Genomic DNA, 14,917 nt, shown 5'->3' with positions numbered 1-14,917 from the left:
ACAAAAATCGAGGTTTCGTAGTCCTCTTTTTCCTCCCCCAAAACTTAACCAATCGTAACCAAATTTGGAAATCTAAATGATTATGAAATTATCTGTGTCGGACCGTTTTGCTTTTTTGGCTAATTGATATCAGTTTTGAATACCACGCCTCTCATTGCGGCATAGTCTATTAGGCCATTTTGGCCGTTTTTGAAGGGCTCTAGCGCCTTAAAATACAAAAATATCAAAAAAAACAAAACGGTCCGACACAGATATTGACAATATTAATCTGTGTTGAAAAAATCATTGCTCTAGCTTCAAAAACCACGGAGGAAAACGAGGACTACGTTTGTATGGAGGAATGACCACTCCTGTTGGCTCTTAAAGTGTTAATATGATTATTGATTAGGTAGGTGGATATTTCTAAACAATGTTAATTATCCGATTTTTCGTCGCTGGAACGTATCAGATTACGTTTCCTGTTGGTTTAACTATCTACGAACGGGTTTGAGTAAATGTGGAAAACAAGCACTTAAGATAATATCTAGGCGATTAATGGACACGATTAAACAATATTTCCAATAAATTTTAATATTCACTGCATTGTTTAAATTATTAAGACTTTTGATAACATCAACATCTCTTGCTTGATAGGCGCCTCATTTTAAAAACACCGTTGTTATATCAGATTTGATGAGAAATATTTTTTTTCTGTAGCAAAATAATTATAACTCGATTCGTATTAAATACAACGATACTTTTTTAAGCACTAAACCGCTAGGTATTAATTAGATTTATGCAATAAATATGTGTAAAAAATAAATTATTTGCAAAAAATAAATACTTAAATTAATTGTACAATTAGATTAATTAAGAACAGAAAAAAATGAACTAGTCAAAAGTTTTAGACTTGGGTATATGTCAGTTCTAATTATTCAGTTTCTACTGACAAAGTCGTTACGTTACCAATGTAATCGCCTCGAGGACATCCTTTAAAAGAGCTGCGGGAATAAAAGAAATGTACCATAGGTCTATAGGTAACAGTATAATTTATTGCTGAGAATATGGAGGCCTATGTTCTAGCGCGTGATAGATATCTAGGTGCGCTAGCATCGCTAACCGCCATGTATACGCTAGGCTGACCGGAGGAAATGATTTATCAGGGCGCAGTACGTGATTTGCAGCCGCCGGCGCTCCGATTTAATCGCAGGAAGCGACACCGTCGTGCTATGATAAATCTGTAAAGGAACTTATCTATCCAGCTCTAAGCCTCAGCTGCCAGTGATTCATAGTGCTTACGATAGCGCTGTTTATTTTGCTAGAAAATCGCCCACGGAGTGACGGAAAACGGACAGTGGGTGCGAGCACAAACGAAAGCTTTGATAAGAACAATGCACAAAGTATTCAAGCTCTAACGGACTAATCATCCTTCCCGATAAGCATCTGATACTCTTGATGTCCAACTTTCATGTGTAATCTGATGAGCGAACGAAAAACCTCACAAACAAAAACAAAAGCAAACTCATCAAGGAATCATCTGAGAGCTCGTCATCAATAAATCTTTACGAGCGCAATCTATTCGGTACGAGTAACTATTCTAAGTCGCGGCACGTCAAAGCTTTTCTTCGTAGAAGTTGTCCGTAAAAACCAGTCTGAACGCGCGCTACCGCTCGTGCTGCGCGCGCGCCCCGCTCCCGACGCACGCGCGCCCGCGCGCGCGCTAAGCCTCCCCCTGCTATATAAGCCGAGCCGCCCTTCCTGATTCACTCATTCCCTTCTGACGCTTCGTGCGCGCATGTCGCTCTCTCTATCGTAGTGATAGTTCGTAATAAGTTCGTAGCATTAACGTTAGTTAAGATGTGTTTAGCTAAGGAAGAGAATTCACCGCAAAAGGAGGTGTCGCCTCCAAGGTCGCCTTGGGCAAAGCTTCTGAACCGACAGGTATGTATCCATTCATCTTAACAAATCCTCAAACTTTGAATCAAATTATCTCATAAAATTTTCGCGCACTTTTCAGAACTTTCCCCCTTGTGTTTCAATCGATTAATACTTGAGACTTATTTGTGTTTTCTTCTATTACAGAACTCCAAACCGAGGCTTCCTCGTAAAGTGGCGAGCTCTACGCGTGTGAATCTTAACAAGTGCTGGTCGAAGCTTGGAGAGCTCATCTCCAACAATTCGCCGCGCGCTGACCTGCCATCACAAAAGACTGCATATCCTGAGGAACCTATTATAGTGCCTTTCTCCGACTTTTTCTATCCCTTGGACCCGGTCAAACCGGCGCCAGTGGAAGACGACAACGCTGAGAACCAGAACATCCTCAACACGAGTCGGTTCGAGCTGATATCCGATTCTGAAATTAACGACAACATGGCCAATGAAGTACGGGAAATCTGCTACGCCGCCAACAAGCACAACTGTTTCGTATGTAAGATTTGTTATTAATCTAACGCAAGATTTACTCAATCGTACTGTCTTCCATTTTTCAATTTTTCTTTTCTGATTAAATCATTAAAATTTTCGGTAAAGATGCAGTGAAAACAAAATCTTGTCTTCCAACAAGTAGATTTAGTAGCTCGCAGTTCGCGGGCTGTCCATGTCTTCCATTAGACTTAGTTCAGTGAGTTGGTGATACAACGCTTTCTGCTAAGAGTTTAAATGTGATTTTAGGTGTCGTTTAACTGTGATCTCTAGCATTATAGATGTCTCTGAGCGAACGCGGTGTAACATCACTCGCTATAAATTAGTTTCGATGTAATGTAACAGTATAAAATTGTCCATTCAAGTTTTGGTAGACAGCTTTAACGACAAACTGCACTGTAATTATCAACGCACAAGTTTCAGGCTATCTTCTCAAATTCTTGATCTTAGCAGTATCTGCTTAGTTTTGTCTGTTTATCTGTGTCCAACGTCTTCCATTAGTTGTAAGAGAGTTCTATTATATGTTGTCTGTGATACAAAAGTTTATGAGTAAACGAAGCTTTAATTAGGTTAAGTAAAAATGATTATTTGAAGGTAATTAAGTTCTAGTTTGTAACTTTGATATTGAGTGCTCGGGAATGTTAGTAATGTATTTTACTCAATAGGTATCAAATCCAGTGTTTAGTTAAGTGCTTATAATGTAGTTTTTGGTATGGAATAGGACATATCAGTGACAAAAGCTTTAATAGTTATTAAGTTTGTACATTACTGATTGAACGAAATTATTCAAATGTTCATTAGTTATGTAATTTAGTTTGTACAATCTATAACGGGCCGAATGTGTCAATTATTTAGACTGTAATTTAGAAATTTCTTAAAGTAGCTATAAGTTTCATTTATTTGAGGTATTGCATCTTTAGTTTTTAGATTATTTGAATTTACTTAATGAATTCTTCCTTATGTGTCAATTACTTAAGTTACAATTACAAATAATTGTCCTTTTAAATGTACCATTCGATTTCTCTTTTTTGGCATTAGATTTAGTTTAGTATAATATTTGTTAAAGAATTTCAAGACTTTCGTTTGATCTCCCAGTCTTAATAAATATCAACTTATTCAAATACTTATTTCTTTCATTCTACTTTCCCGCCAAAACCAATACCTAATAAAACACAAATATGTGTTTGCTTTATTTAATAAATATTACTTGAAAATATACCTACGAATCGATATGTATACAGTATTTTTGTGTCTAAGATAGCAGAAATCAATCAGGTAACAAAATTACTAATAACCTGACACCCTCATAGCAACCACACACCCAACAAGTTGATCAAATTACACACACACACAACGTAAACCTGAATATCCAGAAACGACCACGAGCTCCACTTACATAACGATACCCGTTTCAACCGAGTAATTACTAAATATGTAATTAATTGGTAACCGTGAACAGTAGCCATGATATCTGGTAAGGAATTATGCCTATAGCAATTTGTAGAATAGCATCTTGATTATATTAAGACTATTAAGTGTATATAGGTTTAGAATTTGGCAGTATATTGTATAAATATACCTATTACGATAGGTACCTACTTAGGAGTTAGGGTTAGGTACCCAATATTATTATGTTAAAGGTAGAATTAAACAAAGATAAGTCTGCAACGATTTTGATAGCACACGCAGTGCAAGTGTTATTTTAAACGTCAAACTTCTATGAACTTATGACGTATAAATAACACGTTTGCTAAAAAGTATTACAACTAATTGCAACCAACAAAGTTGATTTTGTAATAAAAATAAAAACGAATATACTTCCCTGGCAGATTTATAACCATTTAACCACATTAGTTTAGTCAAATACCGTATTATAATCATATTCCTAGTAAGATAGCAATATCTTACTAGGAATATGATTATAATACGTATTATACGGCATATAACTATATCCCTAGGGATGTAACTATACCTCCGCCGCACCGCTGCACTCCTACCTACAATTATTTCACTAAACATAATCCAGTAATATAACTATATCACTAAACTAAAGCCGTATTATAATAGTTATATACCTAGTAAGATAGTAATGAATCGCTTTCATATAACTTGATATAACTATGTTACGTCATATAATTATATCCTATATAACGGCTTTATCTATCTTACTGCGACATATACATAAATACATACAAATAGACCATAATCTACCATCACAATTGAAAAAATCCTTATTCGAAATCGTATCCGGGTTCGTCCAGCTTCATAGGCAAGGTTTTGCCTACCGAAGGCATTACCTACCGACTAGGCTATGGAGACCGTTTTTTAGGGTTCCGTACCCAAAGGGTAAAACGGGACCCTATTACTAAGACTTCGCTGTCCGTCCGTCCGTCCGTCTGTCTGTCACCAGGCTGTATCTCACGAACCGTGATAGCTAGACAGTTGAAATTTTCACAGATGATGTATTTCTGTTGCCGCTATAACAACAAATACTAAAAACAGAATAAAATAAAGATTTAAATGGGGCTCCCATACAACAAACGTGATTTTTGACCAAAGTTAAGCAACGTCGGGCGTGGTCAGTACTTGGATGGGTGACCGTTTTTTTTTGCATTTTTTTCCGTTTTCTTTTTGCATTATGGTACGGAACCCTTCGTGCGCGAGTCCGACTCGCACTTGCCCGGTTTTTTATAAAATGTTTCAATTAAACACCTAATCTGTTGTGAAGGCTACGGGGGTAAAATAAAGATTTGTTTGAAGTAAAACTACTATGACATTTAAGAGTTATCAAGCTGATGCAATAAGTTTGCAGGTTCTGTTAGGATGTAGCCTAAATAAAATAAAAAAAAGAAATTTCGTTCTCGACATCCATATACGTACTTAAATTTTGAGAATTTTTGTCAGTAATCAGCAGTCGACATCGAAATGTAACCTTTAACCTCGCTATAGGTAACAATTGGATAGCGCAAATAAAAACAATAACAAGAGTAAAACAAATAAGAGACAACTACAATGTAATATTTATAACGTCACTCGATATAACGATTCACTCCCGTAATATAACGTCGACAATTATTGGCTATAGTTGCTTTACTTTCATATTAATTTCTCTCTATGTGACGAAAACTCTCTATAGCGTCAAAAAACGTCTGGTCCCTTGAGTGTCGCTATATAGAGTTTACACTGTATATCAATGGTAGGTACCGTAAACCGGGGTTACTTTGATTTGCGGGTCGACTTTGATAACGACTTCCCTCCGCTACTAAAGTGCTTGTTTTGACGAGTTGGAAAATACCTTCGCAGTTATTTTTTCTTTATTGGCAACACTGATAGTTGCTTCACCGCCCAGTAACCGGACGCGAGTGTAATATTATTATTTCGTCTTGAAAAAAAATATTAATGGCGGGTACGCATTTCTTCCTGGTTTTATTGCTTGAAAAACTTAAACTGTATTTGTGTCAATAATTAAATACATGTAATTTTATAGTGTCTTAGGTTAATCAGTGTTTATTCGTGAGTTTATAAAAAAATACCTGTATTCAACAACCTACACATGAGCACATAGCCGGGGAATCCATGGGTCGGGGTGTCTTTGATCACTTATACGTGGTGAAATTGATCAAAATATTAAAGTAACACCATGAATTATTTTGGCAACTTATGATTTTTTTATGTATCTTTTTCAATAATAAATAGGTATCGTTTGAGTCAGTGGAAGAGGTAGAGGTTGTAGAATTATAAGTTTGTATGTAAATGTTGATCTCCGGAACTGCTTATCTGATTTTAAGCATTCTTTTACCCGTTTCTATTGTATGGAATTAACTTTCTGGGTGGAAATTGGCTATATTTAATCCTGCGTCTTTGCTTTAGGTGTTTTATTATACGTGCGTAAGGCCACCAGCCCACCACCACCAGGGTATTAATTAATTCTACTATTATTAAATATGCATTTTTTTTTATAAAAACAATGCCAGAGATTACAAAAAAAATATCGGGTAGCGAGACTACAAAAAATACCAAGAAGAACAACTCAATGATGCACTCGCACACATAGTGGCGGGCACAAAATTTATTTGTGCCGCATCGAAAGCATACAATTTTTTTTATACAACTTTACACAATAAGTATAAAGGCAACATATCAAAAACCCGGGTGCACAGACCAAATTTACTGAAACCGTAAAGCTTGCAATTCAAAAATCAGTTGCTAAGTGAGATAATAAGTTATAATCCTACGTTATTTATAGTAGATAATATAATAAGCGCTTAAAGTTATTAATTTGTATCATTTGGTATGTTATCAAAGTAACCCCACACCTTAAAAATATAAATAACTTAAAAAGTACTTAACCGATTTTTTTTTTTTTTTTTTATGGGCTTTTTAGCGGGTCTACTTTAGATTGTCAGCAAAAAAATAGTAGTTTCAAAGTAACCCCATTCTCAATATAACTTTGATCGCGTTGTTTTTATTTATTTCCGAAAAAAATATAAGTCCTTCCCTAATTTTTTTTTATTTGGCAGGCGGAAAGAAGAGAAAAAACCGATTATTATATTTTTATTTCATATTTTTACCTATATTAGGAAAGTCAAAAAATGGTGCCAAACTCTAAAATTGATCAAAGTAACCCCGGTTTACGGTATTTAGTACGAAATGTACGTTTGATTAGGTAGTTAAATTAAATGATCACTCGTGTCTGCTCATAAATAAAGCTTGTATGAAAATCTGCATAGGTATATAATATTTCTACATTGGATACGATTATATGCTATATATTTAGTTTGCTACACACACTAACTGTACTCGAATTAAAATAGACACTGGTTTTGGTCATTGATACAAAACCAATAAATAAATTATCTTAGCGTGTTTATTTATAAAAAAAAGTAATTTATTATTTTACTAACAATTTATTGCAGTGGCAACATTGTCTTACTTTTTTGGTCTTGAACTTCGATTTTCAGTTTAGTATCACCAGGACAAGTTTCTTGACTCGTACGTAGATGTGAAGTTAACTTTTACACGAAGGCATGAATCAGAATTGTATTTTTTGACATTTTATATGTTAATGAACTTCTCCGAATCAAATGTTGTCAAAATACATAATAACCATGCTCAGGTTGCGTTTACAAACAAGGCATACAGTTTTAATCAAAATAATCATGGGACTCGCACATGCTTACAATTTTTTACACGGTGTTCTTTGGCAATTTTAGGTAATCGGATGTAACAATATTAATTTAAGTGTGAGTAAATCAATACTAACTATACTTTTATGCGGTGTGGACGTTAAAGCCTGCAAGGTTTTTTGTTATGATGTAATGTTTTTCATTCAACTTCAATTTCAACTTCAAGTTGTAGGTATCAATAGTTCAGGATTGTATTATTAATTGATTTTTATTTCAGAGGTTTTTGCAAGTTGATATTGAAATTGCACGACCTGAAAGAAACCGATTCCATGTAGGTATGTCATAGTTTCTTGGACCCCTACGTGTTTCTACGAAAATAAATGTCAGTACGTGTCAAAAAACCGTTCTGAAACGTGACATTTCGTAGACGCAGCGGATGTCCATTTAATGGATATCATGTAAAGTTCGGGCAACGTTTAAGAATGATAAATCGGCCACATTTCTAAACCCGATTCGTTCCAACCCGACGTTATCGGGATCACAAAAGTGTGCGACACCTCACAGTAATAAAGGTAGTTTTATACGAACGTATAGAAGGATACGGCAATAGGGACCCGTGAAATCGCAGCGCTGTGACGAATCGCAGAAAAATTTCGGTTTTTCGGTTATTTCTTAGGGATTTGTACGGGCTTTCTTCGCCGATTCGACGCGCTGAACGGGTGTCAGCATTACAAACACATGTGCTTTGATTTAGGCTCGTTCGGCATTCAAAGATCCGCAACGGCTTTTAGATTTCGCGACAGATTTCACGGCGAGCTATGCGTTACATTGATGTTGACTTACCTTCCGTCACAGCTGCTAGTTATGAATTTTATGGGATGACATTGCCATAAGATCTTAAGAATTGCTTTAGTGTCCATCGTTTATTTTGTCAAAGGGAAAATCCAAGATACTTCATCATTGTCATTTATAGCTACTATTCTGATTATTCCTTGACTTGAACATAACATTCTAAGTTACAATAACTCCTCATTTTAACGAGATGTGTAAAAGAATACCCTGGTAAATATATAGAGTCAATTATATATCAACATATAATATTATTTTATTAATATTAACTAACCTTTTTGTTTATTTTAAAAAGTACGTTATGCAAAGATATGTACACGTAGAACTTGATAGATATGTGTTAGAAATTGAAAATACCAGTAGATGTCCGATAATTGAAAGTGGCCAAAGCTCGAGCGAAAAGATCCAAAGCTTAACAAGGTAGGGTGGTTTTAAAGAAGTTATTTCAACCTATAGTTATTCCGCACCCGTGCTCCTTTTACGGCCGCTATCACGGTATGTTGCGTGTTTTGAATAACTTACACAAGCCTCCGAGTCTTCGCACCTCAACGAACTTTAACAACGCAATCACGAAAGAAGTTGTTAAACACACCAGCTCTGCTGTTGATAATATATCGATGCGTGAACTCTTTATCAGAAGGACAAACCTTATTCTTATACAGTCAAAATTTGGAATCATTTGAAACTTTATGGCTTATGGTATACAATGAAAGTTGGCTAGTATTTTTGATTTAACAGTGATATTGCTGGCATTTATCACAAATATGGAAAGTAAATGCAGTCAATTGATAGCAGCCTTTAGATTTACATCCTTATTACTGTAACTATAAAGTTGGTTAATAAATATGCTGGTTTTTATGGCTGCACTCTTCTGCCTTTAAATTGATCCGGATTTCACGCGAGACTTATTTGTTCTACTCGGTCAGGACAAAGGTATTTGAGTCGTGAATTTTAACAAGACGGGCGGCGAGTCGTGTTAGATTTCACAGGTTGCGAGCTACAACACTTGACTCATTCAGTGGAAGCCGCTGTTAAAAGATCCTTCAATTTAGTGGCCGAATAAAGTTTACGGCCTGTTCTTTGAGAAGCCTTAATATAACTGGAAGTGCCCTTCATCACTTGCACTCACTTCACTTCACTTTTAGTTGCACATCTTCTTGTACAAGAAGAACATTGTGCTGAAGAATGTCTGAGGAGTTTGAGAAACTGGCTATACTTATTCGATATAATATCATAACATAATTTCCCTCCCTTTATTATATACAATAAACATACATGTACCTGAGATTATGAGACATAATGAGAAATATTTACATACAAGATGAATGGCGATAACTAAGTACCATAATGCATCAATTTTGTATCTTCTCTTCTGTCTTCAGTTTACCTGTCTTAAATGTACTGCTATTTTGATGTTGATAATTTTGCCATTTCATATCTTTCATATTTCCTGTGCAGCACATAAATACCGGTGTAATTCTAGAGGTACATATTAAACTATAACGAACATTTATATTTTAAACCATTTATTTAAAAGCGGTAATTCGAGTCGACGGCATGACACTCAAATACATATAAAAAACTTATGTATCCGAAACACCTTACACGGGTAAGTTAAGACCTAGACACGTTAATTTTTAAGAAAAAAAGCAGTAAATCAATGTTACGTACGTAACATTGATTTACTGCTTTTTTTCTTGCTCAGTACATAGTGTCAACAATGTATAAATCAGGTCCACGCATGTACCAACAAAACAGACCGGAGCTCCACATATTCGTGTCACGCAGCATTTTTTTGGCCACACATCTGTACCATTACCACCGAGCTGACAAACGCGCCGCCGGCGGCGTCTCAAAGAGGTGCGACAATGCAATCGCCATCGCGCTGTTTGTGCGTAACAATTTACGTGAGCGTTGGCGAGTGGACCTCTCAGATGGACCAGTATACCGTGGTTCGTAATTTACGTTGCCTCGCCGGCCAGATGAAGACCTGGCCTCATGATTACATATTTTTAAGCTAAGCATTATTACGTAGGTTTTAGCTTAATGTTTAAGCTTCATTCGCATTCACCATGAAGCTTAATCGATATCTACGACATGCAAATGTCATGGCACTGTATTACGGCCATGGTAAAAGCTCTCTTCATTTGCCAATCTTTGTCTAAAAATGACTAGCCGACGGAGGAAAAATATCATATTGATATTAAGTACAACTAGATACTTACTTGTAGTATCTATCTAACAGCAAGTCTTTTCTCATCAAGTTTTTAATCTACAGCTTTTATTCGGTGGTTAATTTAGAACTTGGACCAAGGTTCTCACTAAGAAATGTTCTCTAGAAAAATCCGCAATAAGTTTCGTAATCGGATTCTGGTTTGACTTTCCTAGTCTTTGCAACGACGTCCCTTCTAGCAATTGGAATAATTTCCCTGTATGCCAAACACAGCTTATCGACACACTGCCTTCGTTATAATAAAAGGCTTATATCTCATTTATTCGTGCGGACTTACGACTATCTAACCCATCGCATCGCGTGTGGTATTTACAGATTTACAGACCTACCATGACAACGAGGTAACAGAGACAAGTAAATTGTAACGACTTGTATTCTCCACACCTTACTTCTTTAAGTCTTAGTTCCATTATGCTTCGTACTGCTTCCCTGCTCGCATACCACATCAGCTGGAAATGCAGCTGAACAGCGAGCTGACCTGGGTCAGGCACGAGCATTACAAATACACGACAGTCATTCAAACTTATAAATAAATAAATAAAGTATGGTGTAGCCTGATTCGCTTATGATGTTTTTTCATTGAATAGTTCTTGGTATATTATAATAAACATCCATTAATAAATACTTGGCACCAATAAATTCCGAGATGCTGAAAGTTTTGAAATTCGCAATTCTTATGGTGCGCACAGCACACCTAAATATGTACCGAAACACCATAATACATACATAACTTATTTAAGTATCTGTTTATGACGTTTTAATCTATGCTCAGCTCAGCACTATATACCTATAGTTAATCTAAAAACTATTGTAATCTTTAAAGATATCTAGCTCATTACAGCGTTATGCGCCAAACCTTACGCTAATCAAAACACAGTACGTGGCTAATGCTTCGCTAAATGACTCGTTATTTATTTAAAATAACGTCGATGAACGCAAGTTTTAATAGAGATGGCCAACCTTTATTAATCCTTTGTCTTTTAAGGTTGCAAGAAGGTATGAATCTGAAATATTCTTACCGTTTTCGTCCTCGATGGAAGCCCATGTTGGTCCCTGTTAATAAGTGTTTTGTGTCAGGTGATTATTTTGGTGCTATATCGTAAGTGTCGGGAGGATCGATGCGGCCGCGAGGCCTTTATAAGGTGTGACGATTTTAAATCAGTAAGTGACCGAGGAACGCGATGTTTTATAAATACATATGGGTCACACACATTTTTTAGCAAACTCTTTCGCGCCTTTCCTGTAGACATCGCAAATTTAAGGGGACCTAAAGCTAATTTTTACGCGGCACTTTTACAGGCGGGTTACATTTTTTCAGTACTTGAGACTCAAATAAGAAAAACAGGCTATCTGAGTACCAGAGTCGTTAACTTTGATTGTATTGTCCACAGAAGTGACTTTTTTCTAAAATGTGTTTGACAAATTAGTTAGTACATCAAAATTTGAGTACAGCAAGATGTAGTTGAAAAATATGAAGAATCATTCTAGATCGCTGTAAATGCCTGGTGCTTTTGACCCGTTATTCGTTAAATGTAGTTTATGTAGTAGTTCCAAAGAATTAAGAATGACTTTGTTTCCGCATCATAACTAAACTACCTCAGACCTGCTATCTCTCCATACATATAGCGCGACTTCAGGTACCTATATTATGGACTCGCGCTCGAGAACGCAACTCACGCTAGACCGCCAGGCTTACTTAATTTCTAAACTTATTCTAATGTATTGTAAACTGGGTGAGGTGTGCAGTGCAAGAGTATTGTATTGTAAATAGGTTTTGTAGCGATGCTACATAATTTCCTATAGCAAACATATACTTTCTCATACAACATAACCTGTACAACATTAGTGTCGCATTTTCGACAGAATAACATACACCAGAGTATGACACTTATGTAAAACTGTAACGTACCTTCCTAGCTGCAGGTTGATTAGCATATACAGCCGCATGGCTAGCTTGTTAGGAAGAATCAAGCCCAAACAACCATGCCACTTTGGCGAAACTTGTCATCCAAATTGCATGAAAAGTGCTGCACAGAACTAGACTTTATGCACACGAAAATGATCCTCGTGGTTCACTCTAACTGCTCAAATAGGTCACATCCTGATTTAATTAGTGTTTTAGAATCATTTATGAAACTATTTAGAAACATAAAAAAGACTTTCGTTGGGTAGTTGTCAGTGTCAAAGCGCAATGACAGCCATAAAATAACGCGTTTAGTTACGGCATAAGCAGGGGATATTCCAAAGGAAATAAGGTAGAAACGTACAATAAAAATGTAATTATTGATAATTATTATTAAACACTTAAAATACTACAAGTATTAATGAACAGTAATATTTTTCGAGAATCATTTGATTTGGAGAAGGTTTAAGTTAGTTTGACGTTTAACGTGTTGATGTGAATCGAAACGCGACGTGACCGGTAGGTGAAGATTTGGAACTGTCACTTACACTTGGAATGGAGATACGCTAGCATGTAGATGGCTCCTGGTTAAAGATTGAAAGGAATTGCCTCGTCTCCTTCCGCCGCCTGGTCCGGCTGGTGGGAGACCGATCTGTAATGTGCGTATATCGCTGTGCGTGAATTGTGCGCGTAATTTACCCAGTGCGTCCCGTGTCGCCGATGGACATGAGCACGGCTGGTGGTCGTGTCTCCTGGCGCGTCGTTGCGCGCCCCCGATTCTGCTGAGCGTCATGTTGACGCTGCTTCTAAGCCGTAGGACGCGGCCCTGATCTGCAGGCCGTGTGTCGGATGGCTATGCTGCCGTCCGACGATTCCAAGGTGTCTCCGCGCGGGTCCTTCCCGTGAAACTCCGAGCGCCGCGGGTTGTTCTCGCCTTAGCTTGTCACAGCTGGGGCTCGATGAACGCCTGCCGCCGGCCTATAATGTTCTACCTGCTACGCTAAGTTCCAGGATGAGAGCTACACCCGGTATCCGTGAGTGCACTAGACTTTCGTTTTAGGTTTTGGCCAAAACTCCGCGTTTCGCCCGTCTCGCGATCGTAGGATAAGAATTACCATAGCGTCGGCCTGCAGCCGCTGATGGCTTGCACAGTTATATCACATTGTTCCTAGCGCCCGCTTAGGCGGTGTGCCATGTATCAAATTAGTATACATAATTAAATTGCATGTTATTTATTTGGCCTTATCTTTTCTCAACATCCCACTAGGCTCCCAATAACCAGGTTGATTTAACAAGAGGACCCTTGTACTCCAAAAGTTCAATGTTTTACGGCAGATCCTACCCGTGGCACTATTTCCATTAATTTGTAAAATCAGTTAAAAACATCACTTTTCCTGCCTTACATTCTATCTAGCTTCAAATCACATTTTTATTCACTACAACGTTTAAACATCATTTCTATTCACTACAATGGCGCCCGAAGAATACTTAATTTAAATATACACCTGGTTACTGTGAGCTTGGGAAAGCGATATCATCAATTTATAATTTTTTGTCATTTAAAAAAACTTAATATTTGGAAAATTTGGTGAACTTATGTGGATTAAAAATAAAATATTAATTAATTTGTAAGTTTACTTGTGACAGGGTAGCAAATTCATCAATTATTACAATTTTATTAGGCTACACTATGACTAATTAGCATAGCGCTTAGCCACAAATTATTTTTTCCACCACGCTTCATTTGAGAGCAAAGTGGTAATTTATTTTAACACTTCCTGTATAAAGTGAAGTGTTATCAATTTATTATACTTTATTACATACCCTGACACAAGCAAACCATTTTTTCTACCGACATGCCGGACGGGGAAGGAGAGGAATTTTATGAAGTAGGAGGGGGGGGATACCTTAACTACCCACCCCTACCCGTGCCTAATGCCTCATTGTTTAATACGCGACCACGGGGTGCCGCGTTAGACACCCGCCCGCCCGGCCCACCCATTTCAAAAGTATTAAAATATTTATTAATTTTCATTTGTCAAACCAACTCGAACTTTTCATTCCGGAGACTTAGTATGATAGACGAGACGCTCTAAATTTTTTTGATTTTGACTTATTCGGTTCCAAATATAACTATTTTATAGAACTTAAATGTTCATATTATTTTGTTTTACTTTTTTGAAATTTGAGGAAATTGGTCTTAGAACCTACCTCAATTTCAGCTATCTTTGCATAGCATTTTTTTTTAAAGTTCTACTGAAACATGCACCATTTGTATTCGCTAAAGGTAGGGACATGTTGTTGAACGGCATGCTGCATTCCACATGGAGCAGTATTCCTGATTCGTCACACAACCTCCGAATTTCCGACTGCTAGAGCAAACCGCTTTGTAGTTAAGGTAATCTG

At 36.9% G+C, this 14,917-nt stretch overlaps 1 protein-coding gene across 1 annotated transcript; it reads left to right on the top strand.

Annotated features, from left to right (window-relative positions):
* The first annotated feature begins 1,326 nt into the window (after positions 1–1,326).
* LOC134797677 (uncharacterized) lies at positions 1,327–3,521 on the top strand. The gene is made up of 2 exons (XM_063770019.1): positions 1,327–1,920; positions 2,062–3,521. Exons 1-2 carry the CDS (start codon positions 1,837–1,839, stop codon positions 2,422–2,424), a joined length of 447 nt encoding a protein of 148 aa, XP_063626089.1. The 5' UTR covers positions 1,327–1,836; the 3' UTR covers positions 2,425–3,521.
* The last annotated feature ends 11,396 nt before the right edge of the window (positions 3,522–14,917 follow it).

This window comes from Cydia splendana, chromosome 15 (genome assembly GCF_910591565.1).
Source record: "Cydia splendana chromosome 15, ilCydSple1.2, whole genome shotgun sequence".
In the NCBI taxonomy this organism is placed as follows: domain Eukaryota; kingdom Metazoa; phylum Arthropoda; class Insecta; order Lepidoptera; family Tortricidae; genus Cydia; species Cydia splendana.
Note: the sequence above shows the minus strand (reverse complement) of the source record. Positions and strands in the feature narration are given on the sequence as shown.